We start from the raw sequence: 19632 nt of genomic DNA, 5'->3' as shown, positions 1-19632 counted from the left end.
AGGTACACATATAGACACATATGCAGACACACAGACACGTAATGACAAACATTCAGATACACAGAATGACACTCATACAGATACAAACAGTGACACACATATAGATACATAGAGCACACACTGACATACAAATACATAAGCAGACAAACAGATACACATACAAACAGAGACACATACAGACACACAGATACACATACAGACACACATATACACAGACACACAAATACAAATACACATACAGGTACACATCCAGACACAGATACACAAACACACACAAATGCAAAATGTAATTTTTTTAGTTATCTTCCTGTTTCCTACCTTTTAGGTGCAGGAGGGTGACTTTCCTGGGGTCCAGTAGCTGGCTCAGGCTGATGGGAGTCAGAGCTCCCACTCTGACTCCCTCCTCTCCTTCTCCTTTCTCACGGCGCTCTCCTTCTCCCGGTGGTTGCTGGGAGGAAGTGACCGGCTATCACTTCCTCCCAGCGTTCAGACATCATCACAGGGGGCTCCGGTCGCGCTGTTAAAGGGCCACAGCTCTGACCAGACCCTTGGAAATAATTTGCCATTGGGTGGTCCTAGCAGCATGGGCCACTCGATGGGCCCTTGAACACGTGCCCCCGGCGGTAGTAGCGTGCAGGCCAGGGCCACCCCACATTGCCGGCAGGCACGGCGATTGCAGGGGTTCACACAGCGGCTGGGTCCCCTGGAGTGATGGTATGTACATCACTGATCACAGCCCATTTCCCTTTTTAGAGTAATAGTTCTCAATAAAATTCTGCATTCCGTTCAGTCCAGATTTTGGGTGCTTTGTCTGAATTGTGTAACTCTGAATCACTACAAGGATATGCAATGAATAAACAAACCAGACAATGGATGAGCGTGTTCATTTGTTTTGTGACCCAGACTTCCATCCATGGCAGTAAAAAAAGAAATGACTGATAAGGAAAAAAGATGATTGATAAATATATCGGACAGTAACTAGATGTTGATTTTATTCACAGAAGTGAAAAGTATGAACAAATGGAAAAATGGAGGAGCAGCATTAAACTGCTCCACATCCATACATTCATAACATATGTATTTAATAAGTATATAACACATGAATACATCCGTTTATATCCCTACACAGTTCCTCCTCTTTTTCCCTCTTTTGGCCACATGAATAAAATATAGCTTATATTTTGTTTAGCATTTATTTTTTCCATTTCTTTTTATTATAGGTAAATACTGTAGATTTGGCATTCACAGAATCCCTAAACCACAATACTGTATATGCTGGGTTTTGGAATTGTGTGCATATTACTTGAGGACAGGCACATGTGCAGCCATCTTGTCTATTTGCAGCCACCATCTTGAAAGAGTAGGAAGGCAGGTCTAATTACATTATTACATAGTAATCTAGGTTGAAAAAAGACTTGACTATCAAGTTCAACCTTTAAACACATTTTGAATGCTGTTGATCCAAAAGAACGCAAACAAAAGCAATCTGACTTGATGGCCAATAGTGCCACAAAAAGAGAAAAATATGAATTCTTGATTCCATAATAGCAATCAGATTTCTCCTTGGGTCAACAACCTGTTCACATATTTATTATTATATCAAGAAATATTCTGGCTTAAAAAACAAAAAACAAAAAAAAAAAAACAGAAACACCCAAGCCTTTATTTTTTATAATATCTGCAATATAACATGTTCTATTAGGGCACACAATTCCACATCTTTATTATTCTTACTGTAAAGAACCCTTTTCTCTACTGTAAGCTAAAACACCATTCTTCCCGTTTCAGTGGATAACCTCTTGTTTGCTGTATATTCTGCTAATGGAAATTAAAGTGCTACCTTATTCTTTCTGAAAGGCCTCCAAAAGAAAACAAATGCAGTTTGTCTGTCCTTTCTTTGTTAATGTTTTCCATTCCCCTTATTAATTTTGTATCTGACTTCTGCAGTAATGATGCTTTTGCCAATACATTGTAAAGATTAAATGCAAACCTAAAGAAAAGTGGCCTTTTCATCAACACATGGTGGGCCTTATAACCAAATACAAACAAATCAATTTGGCTTGTGCCAATAAATAGCAGTTCCCTTGAAAACCATGTATGCACATGAGTTTTTATTTTCTATTGCACAAAAAAATTAATAAATAAAATACGTAAATCAAAACCTTTCTTCATCACCTGCAAAGTGTCTGCATTTGTCATTACCTGAATCAATGGTTGGACTGGTAAGGAAGCAGGGGGGGCAGGACACTAGCATGTGTGAGCTGGTAATGGGTTTGTGGCCAGCATCCTCAAACCATTCTTCTGAACATTAAAATAGTGGGGAGTATGTTGAAATTAATATTTGCACAGTACTGCAGGAGTAAGGAAGCAGGCAGGAATTGTGCAAGGCATTTGCTAGTCTGGCATTGTGAGAGTTCAAGCACTGTGATTTTGTGGTCTCAGTGCTAGCCAGGACTAGACTGGGCCACTAGGATATATGTGGCTGACCAAGCTGCCAGAGTATCTGTGGATGACAAGACTGTCGGTGTGCAATAATTATTATGATGTCCCTGGAAGTATAAGGTGAGATAATATTGAGATCATTATATTAATAACACTCATTGGTTGTCATTGGCAATGAGATCAGTGGGAAACAAAGTATGCATCTCATAGGCATGCACAGATTTTAATGCACCATCATACTGTGCAGGTCACACTGCTATAGGTTGCAGGGATATGCAATGGCTCTGTAAAACTCCAGGGGCTTTTATTTGTTAAATATATTATATATAGCCCCCAAGTTTTAGGACCATGCATTAATGTGAACTAGGAAGAAAATAGTGATTGACTTACATTAGAAGGTGGATGTGTATGGGAATGTGCATAGGGTCCAGTAGATAGGGGATGCTAACCCGACTCAACAGTGCACTCTCTTCTCACTCTAGGAAATATGAGGCATCAGCAAAGGAGATTGGGGAGTTCCTAAAACAATCTAACCTAAAGTTTCTGGGATTATAAGATAGAATGTATCCCAGAGCTCCAACTTACATTTAATTATCCATCCTTTCCATGGGATAGGGGAAGAATAGTGAACACACTACACATTATCCACATGTTCGCAGATGTTTAGTAAAAATACGGGGTACCATTTATTGGGTGGCCATTAAAAAGTACTTTTTCCCGCTCCTACCCAATGTGCATTGTGGTAGAAGTGGTTATTATCACTCTTTTCCCATAGTGCACAATTGATGTTAAATAGCTGTTTTGTTTTGTTTTTGATAGGCGACTTTATTTACTACCAGAATGATTTCAATTAAATTAATTTATTTCCCATGCTTGGTTATTATTTAATAGTGCGTGTATGGATAAGCATCAAACTGGTATCAGAATCATTTATTTAATTCAGCTTTCTTTGAAAACGTGTTTGACTTATCAGAATTTAGTTTGGAGATCTGAAAGCATCTATGTATATAAGAAATATAAAATCACATATTTTACGATCACCAATCTCTATTTTAGAAGTATAAATACATGTGAAAATGTGTGACTTTGGTTAGGTAGTCCTACGAATGATATGAGCACAGTGGGCATTTTTATTAGCAATATATTGCAATCTCCCTGGGAGTGAAAGAGTTACTCAAGCTGCATGCGTAAATAACGTATTTTCATAAATGCCATGTGCTTTAATAATTGAATTGTATTTAACACACCAGGGCTGAGACAATGCTCTCTGTATAACCTTTACTGAAAACAGAGCGTTCTATCTGTAAATTGCCTGAAATTTGTTAGCTATTTTTTTTTTTTCTTAACAGGCATACCATTAAAAAGATACATAACTGTTTTTTCCACATCTAGAGGACCTTTGATAGTCTAAATTAAAATGAAGATGATGCTTCAAGATGGGGGAGTGGATGCGGGGTGTAAAGAGAGAAAAAAATATATACTTTTTTTTTTCATACTTGCTCATTTCATATTTATCAGTGGTTTGTTTGCTAATTTTCATTTGCAAGCGACAGTCCTTCCAGTTAACTGGGTAACTCAATGGGCCACTGATTTCTTTGAAATGACAGACTGTAAATATGCATAAAAAAGAAGGCAATTAGCCCGTGTGTGGTTCAGTGCAGACTGATTTCATTGGCAAGTTTACTCACTGTGTTGATAAGCTACATTATCTAGAAAATTGGCTGCTGAAAAACAGCACCTCTGATTGCCAGCAAAAGTCCCAGATAACAGGGTGCTGAAGGCAAATATAATTGAGGTTGAATATGTTAACCAAGGTGTCACATGCTCCTTAGAAGCGCTAATTTAGAAGCATGTTGGAATTTTTATTAACATTTCGGATGCTTTTCTGCCACGCTAATGAACTAGAATTGGCAGTTCCGATTTTAGTTACTGTCATCCCTGAGAAGTTAAATGTAATTTCTTGTTAAGCAGAGTTATGTAAATATATTTGTTCTGGGGGCTAAAGAAATTATACATTGCTAGAAAAAAAAAAATCCAAAACATAAATATGCCGGAAAGGACAAAGATATCACCAATCAGTGTCATATTCAGAAAACCTGGGGAAATCGAAATGCTAGAGTTTATTGTGGTCTGTTATCATTAATAAAATTGGATGTGAATGCTATTTGTAGGTTAGAGAATCATAGAAAATCATTGTTTTGAGTGCTGTTGCTCCTGGCTGACTACTAAGTGAGAGATTACAGCTCCCACTACAACATTACGCTAAGATCAGATTGTTTTGATCAGGGTTGACGTCAGGGAGGAGTTCAGCTCACTTATTGTAGGATCTTCTGGTTTGACTATACCTTGCTGTAAATATGTTTCTCCTCAACAATAAAAACAGCACAATAATGTTTCTTTTGGGTAGTACCAATACAGATTTGGTGACTCTGATATTGATTTATGTACTTACTGTAATTAGTGGAATATTTGGATTATTTACACTAACAGGTTATGAATGCATTTGATTCTGTTTCACAACGAGTACATTATTTTGATTTTCATTGTTGTGGAGCAATGGGATATGCTTAGGCTCACTGCTAGTTGGAGCATTTAGGGTACCTACAGGAAAAGTAGAACTTGCCCGATGGACCAGTGTCTGCATTGAAATCTGTGGGCATTTCTGTTTGCATACACCTCCCTCTCAATGTGCAGGAGTTTGGCAGAGTTAGGGTTGACACCTTTCTTGGCAAAAACTGCCAACCATGCTAATTTGCATAGTTAATTATATATGTGTGACATCACAGGACATGACATCACATGATGTTATGTAACATTGCTGGGAGTGACACAAGAACAAAAAATAACATTTAAAAAGTGGATAATTCCCTAAATCACTAAACAACTACTTACAATATGTATAGGATGTCTTACTGTGTGTGTACCATTGTTTATGTGTAGCAATGTGTGTGTATACTATTTCTCAGTGTGTGTCTGTATAGTGTGTATGAGTGACTGTGTGTATAGCAATCCCCATGTATACCAAACACCTATTAAACACACACACACACACACATAAGTTAATTTTCAAAACTTCTCCAACACCGCTTAAAGGGACACTATAGTCACCAGAACAACTAAATCTTATTGAATTTGTTCTGGTGAGTAGAATTACCTTCAAGCTTTTTTCTGTAAACACTATATTTTCAGAGAAAATGCAGTGTTTACATTACAGCCTAGTGATAACTTCACTGGCCACTCCTCAGATGGCTGCTAGAGATCCTTCCTGGGTCATGGCTGCCTAAAATGCATCCAAACATTCAGTGTCTCCTCCCTCTGCATGCAGACACTGAACTTTCCTCATGGAGATTCATTGATTCAATTCAACTCTATGAGGAGATGCTGATTGGCAAGGGCTGTGTTTGAATTGTGCTAGCTCTGCCCCTAATCTGCCTCTTTGTCAGTCTCTGCCAATCCTTTGGGGAAGCATTGTGATTGGATCAGGCCACCACTTCTGATGATGTCAGTAGACTGCTTGTTTTTCTGAGTCAAACAGCATGCAGAGTTACAGCTTCAAGCTTGAATACAGTAAGATTTTGCTGAATTAATGGAGGCATGAGGGACCCAGGGGGGCTAGATGGTGGTTATAACACTATAGGATCAGGAATACATGGTGATCCTTTAAGTCACAGCTTGGCTATTTTACATAAAAATTAGCAATTCTATTTTAATTTCACACGTTTCACCATTTAGTGAATTAACCTTATCATGAAAAATCAGTGTCAACACCCTCATCGTTAGACTTAAAGGACCACTATAGGCACCCAGACAACTTCAGCTTAATGAAGTGGTCTGGGTGCCAGGTCCATCTAGGGTTAACCCTGCCTGCTGTAGAAACTGCTATGTTTACAATTGGGTTAACCCAGCCTCTAGTGACTGGCTCACTGACAGCTGCAATAGGCGCTTCCACGCTTCGCACTGGGATTTTCACAGTGAGAAGACGCTTGCGTCCATAGGAAAGCATTGAGAAAAAAAAACGAGCGCAAAAAAAAAATAATCCATCTTCACCCATGGAGGGCTCCGCGCGGACTGAGCTCTGCTTATAAAGCCTTGCCACGCCCTGCAATTAGGCTAAGAACACTCTGATTGGCTGGTTTAAGCCAATCAGAGTGCTCTTTGTCATTTTACACAGCGTGGGAAAATTCCAAAGAACTTTCCCACGCTGTGTAAAATGACACAGAGCACTGTGATTGGATGGCTTGAAATCCAGTAGGTCCCTCCCCTCCTTATCATTATGGCCCCCACCTGCCGTACAGGGGTAGGGGCCTGGGGAGAGGACAGTAGGTCCCCCCCTCATTATCTTTATGGCCCCCACCCGCCGCATAGGGGTGGGGGCCAGGGGGGGGAAGGAGAGTAGGTCTCCCCCCCCTTTCAATCACTATTGCGGCCAGAAAGAGTCCCTGTGGGTTTTAAAATTCGCCTGCCTATTGAAGTCTATGGTGGTTCGCCCGGTTCGCGAACATTTGTGGAAATTCACGTTCGCGGTTCGCGAACCGAACATTTTATGTTCGCGACATCACTACCCTACATTGAAAGATTATATTCTTGAATATTCTGTTTTTGCAAGTATGCATCTAGTAGCTGTTTGAACATCTGTATGGACTCTGATAAAACCACTTCTACAGGCAGAGAATTCCACATCCTGTTTGTTCTTACAGTAAAAAAACCTTTCCTTTGCCTTAGACGAAATCTTCTTTCTTCTAGTCTAAACGCATGGCCTCTTGTCCTATGTAAAGTCCGGTTTGTGAATAGATTTCCACACAATGGTTTGTATTGGCCCCGAATATATTTGTATAATGTTATCATATCCCCTCTCAGGCGACGTTTTTCTAAACTAAATAGGTTTAAATTTGTTAACCTTTCTTCATAGCTGATATGTTCCATTCCTTTTATTAATTTTGTAGCCCGCCTCTGCACTTTTTCTAGTGCCATAATATCTTTCTTTAGAACAGGTGCCCCAAATTGCACAGCATATTCAATATGTGGTCTTACCAGTGATTTATAAAGAGGAAAAATGATATTCTCATCCCGAGAATGAATGCTCTTTTTCATGCATGACAATACCTTACTGGCCTTAGCCACTGCTGATTGACATTGCACATTGTTGCATAGTTTGTTGTCTATAACAATTCCCAAGTCCTTTTTGTGTGTTGTTATCGCTAATTCACTTCCATTAAGGGTATACGTTGCTTGTGTATTCTTTACGCCGAAGTGCATAACTTTGCATTTTTCAAAATTGGTTGAATTATTTATTAGTTTTTAAAATGTTGAAATAGACAAACATACAAAGCCAAGCAATTTCAAATCTCGGACTAGAATGTGGTAAAGAGGAGACTTTAAAAGAGAAACACTTATAGTGACCATATCTCAACAGCAATAAAATAACAGAACAGTTAAAAAGGGTTCATACATCTACATAGGCATACCAACATTTAATCCACAAATGACCATTTGGAACACTGAGTAATAAAGTCAAACATACAATGAATCCGGAACAATAGTTTATACCATCCCATCGGGGGACAAAATGTTAGTTGGTAAGACCAAATATTTTTGTAGGTTTTAACATATTGTTAGAGCAGAAAAATATTTTCCTATTGTTCTGATAGTAAAACTGATTATGTCAGTCCATAAAGAAGGATCAGGTTTACACCAAACTCTAGCTATGCTGACCATAATTTAATTGCCAGCAGTATATTTATTACTGGGTATAAAAGAGATTTATAAAGCACTGATACTTCCAGCCAAATTTGAGGATTCAGAGACAGGCTTGGGTTAAGAATATAATTAAGAATTTTAGTAAACGCTGAATTAATATTATCCAGTTTTGTACAGTCTCATCAAATATGGTACAATGTCCCTACTAATAAGTTGCATCTCTAGCAATTTCCTGAGACCCATTTATCAAATGTATTTAAACAAGAAGGATCATGATACCAGTACCAGGAGCAGTTTGTAGAAAACTTCATGTACATTTACAGAGTGGACTGCTTTCGCAAGCTTTATCCACAGACGTGAATCTTTAAGTTATTTTCCCATTTTTCTATGGAAATTCATGTATACTTATACTGTTTCCCAATAAATGCATCCAATTCTAAAGGAGGAGCAATGAGATTTACAAGAAGGGAGTACTTAACTCTGAGATATGAAAATATTATAAATTCGGGAGAGGGAATTTTGATTGAATCTCATTATGAGTTAAAATAATGTTATTCTATTTTATGTCTTCCAGGGCACTAACCCTTGACACCGTCCAACTTGTAAAATCAATGTCTTCAATGTAGTATCTCAATGGTTCAATCGGTGTAGCTGAGGTCATAAGTGTCTCTATGCCTATTTTTACAACGTCTCCTATTATAGGGCTTCTGAATATTAGATATGTCAGCAAAGAGGGTTTTTCTCATAACAGATGGAATGGGTTTTTATCCATATCTCTCAATTTGATGCCACTCCAAATTCTTATCTTTCTTAGTGTCCCAAACCAATACATGCAAAAACATAGATACTTTGAGTAGTAAAATTAAATTGGGGAAGCCCAAACCAATTTGCTTCTGATCCCTTTAAATAACGTTGTGGGATTTTCTGAATCTCTTGTCATTCCATGCAAAAGAGACCAATTGTTTAGACAACCTATCCTGAACTTTCCCAGGCACTCGTAAGGGAATACTCCTAATAGATAAAGTATCTTGGGAACCAAGTAGGCATTAATCATATTTACCTTCACAAGCCACAATACTTCTGTCACCTTCAATCTATCAGTCTGCTTAATAAGATCTTCAATCAGAATGTCATAATTAACCATAAGAGTATGGTTTAGATCGAATAACAGTCTTACCCCAAGATAACCAATTCTATAATTGATCCAGTTGAAATGGAAACTATACTGTAGAGAATATCTTTGTTCAGATGAGAAAAATGCAGAGATGACCTGTGAATAGATTTTTATTTATAATTAGTGTATTTCGTGAAAACCAGGAGAACAGCAGGGAACGAGAATGAGGAAGATATCAAGATGAAGAAGATATCATCCATACATAATATTATTTTATATATCTGATTACTTAGCTCAGTTATCCTAATTTCACTCAAATTCCTGATTACAACAGCCAGTGGTTCAACTGGTAGGGCATAAAGCAGGAGAGCAAACGTACAGCCCTGTGTTTTGCCTTGACCAATTTTAAAACACATGAGTTCAAAGATGGGCCCATTACTTTAGCACAGAGGTTGATATAAAGAGCTAAAGAGCTATTACAAAAGAAACCCCTTATCCCAAAGGTGTCCATGGTTTCAGCTAGAACGTTTTAACTTAACCTATCAAATGCCTTCTTAGTGTAAATGGCAGAAAGACAGTATGGGTAGGTGTTCGGTGTGTCTTAGTAATCAGGTCAAACAATTTACGTATGTTATCTTCTCCTGCTTGGATATATCCCAAATGGTCTGGATGAATTAAGTCAGCCATAACTAGTTGTAGCCTTTGTGTCAGGACATTCAAAAATAAATAAATATCTAGATTTATCATGGATATTGGCCTGTAACTTGGTATAAAGCTGGGATATATTGCAAGTTTAGGGATCAGCCAAATAGAAGCCTGCAGCAATTCAGAGTTTATTTGCTGTGATCTCATTGAGCATCCTGACCAGTTAAGGAGAGATCAGCTCATCCAAGATTTTGTAAAATAATGTAGAGTACCCATGGGGGCCCGGTGATTTCCCCTTTTTTAAATTACAAATAGCATTTTTACCTTTGACAAGAGAAAAAGGTTAAGGAGGAACAATTGACTCTCGTATTTTAGGTAAATTATATGTCCACAAAAAAATATTTAATCAAAAGGTCTGGGAGTATTTCTTTCTCAGATTACACAACAAACTATAATGATTCTTGAAAGCCTCGGCAATATGGGAGGGACCTAATATTGGTTTGTTATTTACTATAAGCTTTTTAATTCTATATCTTTTTGCCTAATGATTTCTTCTTGTTAGTGAGGATTTTATTCACCCCGTTGCTGTTGTAGTACCACTTCTGTTTAGTGAAATAAATGGCTTTTTAGCTTCTCATCCAGTATAACCCTTAATTCTTGTTGGATCCTTCCTATATCTTCTGCTAATGCTGGTAAATGGTCTAATTTATTCTTGCTTGAGATTAGCCAGTGTGATGTATAGATCTGAGAGGGGTCTTCCTCTCTGCTTTCTCAGAAAAATATTGGATTTAATCAAGTAGCCTCTTATTATTATTTCATTGTATAAATTGCTGTACCTCCTTAATCAAATCCAATCTAGCATTCTTGGATATCAAGTAGTATTCATTTAATCTACAGTCCAGTCTTATACTATATTAGGAATTGTTCTTAAGTGTGAAAAAGACAAGAGGAGGATCTGACCACTCAATATTGCCTATTTGGGAAGACATACATTTTTTAAAATAAGGGATTTTGTAAAGATAGCATCTATGCATGAGTAGGAAAGAGTGCTATGTGAAATCCTTTTCAACAGGATGCTGTGTCCTTCAAATATCCAATAAATAATTAATTGAGATACATTTTGTTCACTTTAAGGCAAAGGATTTTGCCGTAGAGTTAAGTTTGTTTCCTCTTGTCAGTTTTTTTATCTAGTGCAGTATCAGCAACACAGTTGATATTGCCACCCAATAATAACATTCCCCTTGAGACTCTCTCTGTTCTCTCGATCAGAGATTCCTTGAAATTATAAGTTGACTAAGTTGACCATTAAGTTGATCTCTTTTGCAGGGAATTCAAGCCCTTAAGTTTCATAATGTCCTATTAAATTCCCCATAGTACATAGCATTCGGGATTCTCACCTGTAAACCAAGCAACGTCCAATGCAGCAAAAATATACAACAAACATATACACCAATAAAGGATCTCATGCTCTCTGGTGCACTCAAATTTGCATTTCTAAACTCTGATAAAAAAAACAGGGTACATTCAAGAGGACGTGTTACCAAAAAGAAGAAAATGCTTTCCTTTTTTCACTTTCTCATAATAGTGTTGAGTAATTTAACCTTAAAGTATGCTATGCATCTAGGCTACCTCCATGAATGTACTGAAAGCCCATTTATATTACCATAATAAATAAATAGACTGTCAATTAAAGTCAAAACTTATAACGAAAAGTAGTGACAGTGAAACTGGTAAAAAGTCCCTAGTGTTGTCCGTAAAAACCTTAGATAGTTAACCAACATGTGTATAGGGGCAAAATATAACTTGTGTATCCCCAATTTTTACAAAATATAATACTAATCTAGATCTAATGCCTTTTGGTAAAAAATGGTTACAACGAAATCTAAACAACAAAAATCTACAGTATTATCTTACAAACCAATGTTAGTTGTATTAAATTGTGAATAACCAACTTTAACAATATGATCTAGGTCTAATTCAAGGAGTAGAACAGTACAGCAGGCAGTGATAGCAAACTTTCCACTTTCCTCTTTTAATATGCTTATTAATATCTTTTCAGCAGGGCCGGATTAAGAGCCCAGTGGGCCTGGTCCTGATAATTATGATGGGCCTAATAACAAAATATTATTGACCAAAAACACTAAAAAAGTCCTACCTCCTAAGCGTCATGTATCTGATGGAGATGATGCTGTAGGGAAACTCATAGGATGCAACTATGAGAAAACACATACCCTTTGCTAATCTCATGCTTTCATCTTTCAAGTAAACCCATACCCCCTAACAGCAGTGTCCAGTAAAGCAGGAAGTCTATGGATGCGGTAAAAAGGTGGGCTACTGACACAAATCACATACCCAGAACGGCCGAAAGGGCGAACATACACAAAAAGGGGGAATGTCTGTGTCCCTATGTCTCCCAGTCCCTTAGTGTTTGTGTCCTCATGTCTCCCAGTGTCCCCATGTCACAATGTTGCGGTGTCCAATAAACCTGCTTAAAGCTATCACAGTGAGTGCCTGAGATTTTTTTATTTTATACTAGGGGACACTGAGACACTACGGGCACAGAGACACTATGGGCACTGAGAGACATGGGGCACTGAGACACTGATACATAGGGGACACTGATACATAGGGGACATTGGAGACTTGATAAAGACCTGGGTACAGGTCGAAACGTTGCGGTGTCCAATAAACCTGCCTTAATCTATCACAGTGAGTGCCTGAGATTTTTTCTTTTATACTAGGGGACACTGAGACACTAGGAGACATGGGGACACAGAGACATTGGAAGACTAGGGAACTTTGGGAGTCTAGGGAACACTAGCACACTACAGACACTGAGAGACACCAGGGACACATGGCGATACTGAGATACTAGGGACACTGGCTGGGAGACATGGGGACACTGCCATGTCTCCTATGTCTCAAAGTCGCCCAGTGTCCCCATGTCTCCCTGTGTCTCCATGCCTCTCAGTGTCCCCATGTCGCCCAGTGTCCCCTAGTGTTTGTATCCCCATGTCTCCCAGTGTCCCTTAGAGTCTGTGTCCTCATGTCTCCCAGTGTCCTGATGTCACTAGGACACTAGGGGACACTTAGAGACATGGGGACACTGAGACACTAGGGACAGTGGCTGGGAGACATGGGGAGACAGACTAGGGGCCACTGTGTCCCTAGTGTCTCAGGGGCATGGGCGTCCAAATGGGGGGGGGGGGGGTAAAGGGGGATACTTGGCCCCCCCGGATTTTTCAGCTTGTGCTGCTATTTTTCGTTTTAGTGTGAGAATACAGTGCAATACCAGCGCTGGCCAGTAGGTGGCGCTGTGAATGGAGAAAGGCAGGAAACTACAGCTTACCCCTGCCTCTCTCTCATGACTGAAACCGCAGGGGAGCAGCACAGAGGTAGCCTACAGAGCAGGTAAGTGAGGCATGGGGGGTGGGGGAGACCGCATAGAGGAAGGTAAAGTAGAAGGAGCAGAAAGGTTCTGCAAGGGGCAGGAGGGGTCAGCAAGGAATAGAAAGGGGCAGCAAGAAGCAGGAAGGGGTCGAAAGGTTTTCAAGGAGCAGGAGGGTAAAGTAGAAGGAGCAGCAAGGAGCAGGAGGGGTCAGCAAGGAGTAGAAAGGGTCTGCAAGAGGCAGGAGGGGTCAGCAAGGAATAGGAAGGGGCAGCAGGAAGGGGTAGGGACGGTCTGCAAGGAGTAGGAAGGGTCTGCAAGGAGCAAGAGGGGTCATCAAGGAGTAGGAAGATGCAGCAAGGAGTAGGAAGAGGCAGCAAGGAGCAGGAAGAGGCAGCAAGGAGCAGGAAGAGGCAGCAAGGAGCAGGAAGGGACAGCAAGGAGTAGGAAGGGGCAGCAAGGAGTAGGAAGAGGGAGCAGGAAGGGTCTGCAAGGAGCAGGAAGGGTCTGCAAGGAGCAGGAAGGGTCTGCAAGGAGCAGGAAGGGGCAGCATGGAGTAGGAAGAGGCAGCAAGGAGCAGGAGGGGTCAGCAAGGAGCAGGAGGGGTCAGCAAGGAGTAGTAAGGGTCTGCTAGGAGTAGGAAGGGGCAGCAAGGAGAAAGAAGGGGCAGAAATGAGTAGGAAGGGTCTGCAAAAAGCAGGAAGGGTCTGCAAGGAGCAGGAAGGGGCAGCAAGGAGCAGGAAGGGGCAGCAAGGAGCAGGAAGGGGCAGGAAGAATCAGAAGGAACAGAAAGGATCAGCAAGGGGCTGCAAGAAGCTGGAAGGGGCAGAAAGAAGCAGGAAGGGCCATCAAGGAGCAGGAAGAGCCATCAAGGAGCAGAAAAGGATCAGAAAGAGAAAGGAGCAGAAGGGCGCAAAATAAGCAGAAAGTAGCAGAAAGGTAAAGGAGCAGAAGGAGCCTCAGAAGACAAAGAAGACTGTGTCAAATGAAGGAGAAGAAAATGAGATTGTAGCACTTCATTCTGGACACCACATCATAAGGCTTTGGTACCTGGGCCTGGCAGGGAAACGTTGGACCTTCTCATCTCCCCAAGTAAAAACAAACAATATCAGTGTTAATGTGTTCACTTTTATTTACTGAGTGTCAGGAAACACAGAGGGCCGCTGGGTAGGGGTACCGCTGATTGGCTAGATGGTTCAGCTAGCACTCTAAGCCAATCAGTAGCTCCCCATTCATAAAAACGTAAAACATTTTTATGAATCGGGAACTAGCGATTGGCTTAGAGTGTCAGCTGACCACTCTAGCCAATCCGCGGCACCCATGCCCAACGTCAATCTGCACTTCCTGACACTCTGTTTCAGAAGTCGAATATCACTGAGCGACCTGGAGATCTGGAGCTGAAGGAAGCTGAAGGAAGCCTTTTGGGGGTAAACGGTTTCCCCTTCCCCTTACCCTTCAAAGAAAGAGCACCCAGGGGGCCTCCTTGCATCACAGCATTTTCATTTAGATAAAGTTGTTATGGTGACCAGAATGTTCCTGTAATTTGATGAAAGGAACACTATAGTGTCAGGAATACAAACATATATTCCTGACACCATAGTTGTGAAAACGCTATTCATCCTTGCTTTATGTGAAAATGACTATGCTCCTCCCCTTCATGACACTGTCAAAAAGGGGCCAAGCATGGATGTCATTACAATTATACCCCCCCTTGCCCCCCGGAAAAATTCCTGCGGACGTCCATGCTCAGGGTCCCCATGTTCCCCAGTGTCCCAATGTCTCAGCGTCCCCATGTCTCGGAGCTGCTGTCTGGACTCTCTGTGCAGAGCTGCTCCCCGCGGATCAGTGAGTAGAGAGAGGCAGGGAGAGAGATGCCGTAACTTTTTATCACTGCCTCTCTCCACACAAACAGCGACCCCTACTGGCCGGCGCTGGTATTGCAGAATAATCTATGTTTATACTGAGACAGACATTTGTATTGCCGGTATTACTGCAATACCGGCACCGGCTAGGCAGCCTCAAATACCTGAGAAATACTTCTGAGAAATACCTGCCAACCCTAAGAAATACATGAGAAATACCTGGCAACCCTAAGAGTAGTGTGTAAAAAAAAAAAAAAAAAAAAATGTAAACATTTTTTTTTTTTTTTTTTAAAACCAATGGGCCTATTCCATGGGCCTGGGCCTGGAGCTGCAGCTCCATCAGCCCCTATGTTAATCCGGCCCTGCTTTTCAGTCTGACTCAGTGTCAATATAATAAAGTAAAAAAGAGAAAACTATCTTAAAAGTGAAAAAGTAATCTAAATAACCCAGATCCCTAACTTTTAGATTAGAAAAATTATAATTATAATTCTTCTAGCATTCCTTAAGGCCAGATTTACTATCCAGGTGAACTATCAACTTCTCTAGCAAGTACCAACTATACCATTTAGGACTTTAGCCTTCGCTAAATATTCTGAGTAGTATTAATATTCTGAGTAACCTCAACTCGCAACAATTTTTTTTTACCAGTGTATTTCCGGTGGGAAGTAATCATTTCCAGGAGATCATCATTATCCTGCTCACATTAATCAGCTAAATCTTTAACCCCCATCTATTTAATCTTAAAACCACCAAAGTGTAAGAATTTTTACCTAGGTGAAAGTGGATCTTCAAAAGTATAGATATGATTATCAAAAGTCAAAGTTAATTTCATAGGAAAAGATCATCAGTAAAGGATCCTTTTATTTCTCAGTTACTTCTCCATAACTTTTTCTAATGTTTTTTGTAGCTAGAGACAAATCACAAAAAAAGAGCTATATCCTTGTATGAGTTCGGATGAGGCCTGCTACTAAATTTCTTCAAAAGCAGGCATTAGTGAGATGTTGGGGCCTCAGGATGTAGGGCGCACAAAGGAGGGGAGGTAGCTGTGTGTTACAAAGCAGAAGACTGATTATTGACCTTAGATATGCTGTTTAAATAGAGTATGTTCCCAGTGATCAATGGTTCCTGTTTTCACACTGGAGGACCACTTCTGGGATACCTGCATGTTAAAAACAGGCAGTTTTCTACCAATCGCTAATGCATTGTGAAGCGGGGTTCCATCGGCTGGATGATGCTCGGTCGGGTTTGGATCTAACTCAAGGCACAATACGCACTGGCAGTAGGAATTAGAGGAAAATCTTATTCAACAACTCTGAATGGAATTTTTGGAACATGTAGTAAGGAGCATAGTGGCCTTCTTATACCACCACACAGCAATGGCTGGTACAGCTCAACATACCACGAGAATTTCAACTTAAATGAATCATTAAGTCAAATGTTATGGTAGATGTGGTGCATAGACATAAGCCTGCTACAAATAAAATAGTTACATTCTCTTTTTTATTTTATTTTTTATCTACCACTCATTCTGCAAAGATCTTCCTATTCTGAATACATATAAACCCATGTCAAAGTGTTTTGCCCTGCAAGATTTACAATTACTGACACTCCCCCTCATTCTTACATACATTCAGTATATTCACCTCATCCCTTTCTGGCTGAACAATAGGAGACACGATGTACCCTTCATGTGTAAAAAGAGGGAACAACAGAGAAGATATAAAATAAAAACTGGGGAAAGAAGGGAACGTTTATGAGTAGGATTTCAATATCCACCATGTTTTTTCAGGAGACACATCAATTTATGGTGATTGTCGTTACATGAAACGTGATACCCTGCAGTATGTATAATGTATATTCTGTAGAATTCCTCATCGGTGAACGACTTATGCTGCCCATCAATATTTTGTTTGATTGTGCAATATTTTTTGTAAGCTTGCATATTGGTCTATGAAAGTGATGTCTTGTCTGTCTAACACCCCAGCCACAATTGTGTAGTAGTCAGACTGTTATAAAGATATGCTATTCATGACAAAAAAAGGTCTTCTGATTTTTCGGGATCTCGAAATGAATGGGCAGGTTCTCAGGTTTGAGGGCAAATGTTTCAGATTTTTACGAGATAGCTTATTAAGAAAGTTCTTGCTTATTTACAGACAGCTGTGTACTCTGGCAACATTGGTGGTTGGAGATTGGTTAGATGAAGCCAACCAGATAGCTAGTTAGCTTTCTGCTAAGATTATGATTAACAACAACACTTTCCTGTACACACATATCTACTTCACGTTGATGGGCAGCACATGAGCAATACTGTCCTACATTGTGTAGAATTTATATGATTCAGAATTCCTGTTTAATTGATTTATCAATGTCTTAACTTACTGGTCATATTATAACATCTGTCAAGTATATATGTGTAGAAAATCAGATTTGAATTTGTTTTTAAACATGATTCTGTGAAAATGTATTATTTTTATGTAACCTTTTCTCATTCCTAATAGTACCAATTAAAAACCAAAAATTGGTTTTAATTTTTTTTAAATTAAAATTAGAATTTTAAATACTGACATCTAATTGAGTCAGGAGCTGTCTATATGGTGCTTATTTCATATACAACACTGTGAATAGGTTAGATATCAAATTACAAGAGTATGAAAATGATATGAAGTCATATCGCTACACCTTAGTGAAACCCAGACACCTAATCAGTGGAGTAAACACAAATTAGAAAAGGTTTGGGAAGCCAGGAGACAGAATAGCTGGTAAATAAGTTGTCAAGAATACAGAAAGCAGAATAGTCAAAATGAAGCATTATCTCAAGACCTCAGTACCACAACCCACTCAAAAGTAGTAAGCAACTTTTGGGTACTATGACAACAGAGGATGGGCTACTTATAGTCTTTCCAAAAGAGTACCCAATGAACTTCTGTAAAATAACCTGGAAAAATTACACTGGCAATGTTTTCCCTGTCAACGAATGGTGCTGAATGACATACACTGTCAAAAAAGGAAGCATAATAAGTATTCAGAGCTCCTAGCATTAAACAACACATCTAACATCAGTCTAGGACTTTGAGCACATGACAGTTTAATGGGAAAAACAAACGGACATGGAGTTCGAATTTACAGTATTGCTGTAATTTGAATCCTCTCCAATACCCCCCTCTCAAATTTGGCCAGGTACTATTGACAGCCATTACATGAAACACTATTAATCTACTTGATTATTGCGGTGTATAGTCTGATAAAGGCCAGTTGCCAAAGAATCTCCTAAGAGTTACCACATTTTACAAAATAAAAGGCATTTCATGGGATCACTTGTCATCTAGGTCAACGTACCCTTGGTCGGAAGTGATTTTTAACAGCTGTCAAAAAGCTGACACAACTTTCCCAATGGTTTTGAAGAAAGCATAAAATACATTTAACAATCCCCAGTTCAGGATTAAAATAACATCACTTGCAAATTGCAGCTTTTGTTACATTCTATAAATGTAATATCTTGGAATGTAGCTAGACCAATTACTTGGACTGCACATTGATAAAGTCTCATCCAGACCTCATCCTAAATTTGCAGCTCTGCTGCACTTGAATCATCACATAACCATTAATTTTGTCCAAGATATATTGAATTTTATATTTATGTATTTTTCTTTCTTTTTGTAGGGGCATAGTAGACACACCATTGATACACACAGATGCGCTTAAGCCTCTCGTTCAGTGCTGGATGAATGATATTCCTGCGGGGAGACTGGCTCAAGTAACAGACCTCCAGGCTGCAGTTGTGTTTTTGGCATCCGAAGCTTCAGATTACATGACGGGACACAATTTAGTCATCGAAGGAGGCCAGAGCCTTTGGTAGAAAGTAGCACGGTGTGATATCAATAACACGGGAAAAAAAGCCGTAAGCACAGTGATATACAACGCAAGATGAGCCTTCATTAGCACATAAAAAATAAGGATTGATATTGTACCATTATTTAAATCATACAATTGAAACATCATAAACTATAAATTACCTCCTAAGAATACATTTGTTACTTCCCTGTACTATTACAAAGACAAGTAATTAACTTATGTCAGATAATAAATGCGAAAATGAATATCATCTTGTTCTAGAAAAGACACTGTGATTATTGATACTGAGTACTGTGTGTTCTTCGGGACTATTGCATGCATAGAGGCTTGTTCAGTAAACAGGGTACTGTGTGAATCGTAAGGACTGATTACAAAACCCAAAGAGAGACAGAAACCATCAAGTTTATTCAAGTAAGAAATGTCAGGAATTAAAAGTGAATTTCAAATGTAAGGCCAAAGTAGCCAAACACGAAGTTAGGTGATTTTTTTTCCTGATTGACTATTGTGGCCTTAAATGTTAAATTCACTTTGAATACTTGACATTTTTATTTTTAGTGAATAACCCTGCAATTGGTTTGGCCTTGGTAAGCAGTATGTCCAAAGCCACTTTTACTTTTTCCTGCTTATGTTGC

The 19632-nt window shown here is 39.4% G+C and overlaps 1 protein-coding gene across 1 annotated transcript in view; it reads left to right on the top strand.

Moving 5' to 3' along the window:
- Positions 1-19265, top strand: part of LOC134568302 (2,4-dienoyl-CoA reductase [(3E)-enoyl-CoA-producing], mitochondrial-like) — a 77179-nt gene extending 57914 nt beyond the window's left edge. Inside the window, exon 11 of the mRNA XM_063426793.1 lies at positions 18809-19265. Within this exon, the coding sequence (XP_063282863.1) occupies positions 18809-19004 (196 nt within the window). The 3' untranslated portion in view covers positions 19005-19265. The remainder of the gene's footprint in view (positions 1-18808) is intronic.
- Positions 19266-19632: the final 367 nt, after the last annotated feature.

The sequence above is a fragment of the Pelobates fuscus genome, chromosome 7 (genome assembly GCF_036172605.1).
Source record: "Pelobates fuscus isolate aPelFus1 chromosome 7, aPelFus1.pri, whole genome shotgun sequence".
Classification (NCBI taxonomy): Eukaryota; Metazoa; Chordata; class Amphibia; order Anura; family Pelobatidae; genus Pelobates; species Pelobates fuscus.
The sequence above is the reverse complement of the archived record's forward strand: the minus strand, read 5'-3'. Positions and strand labels throughout refer to the sequence as shown.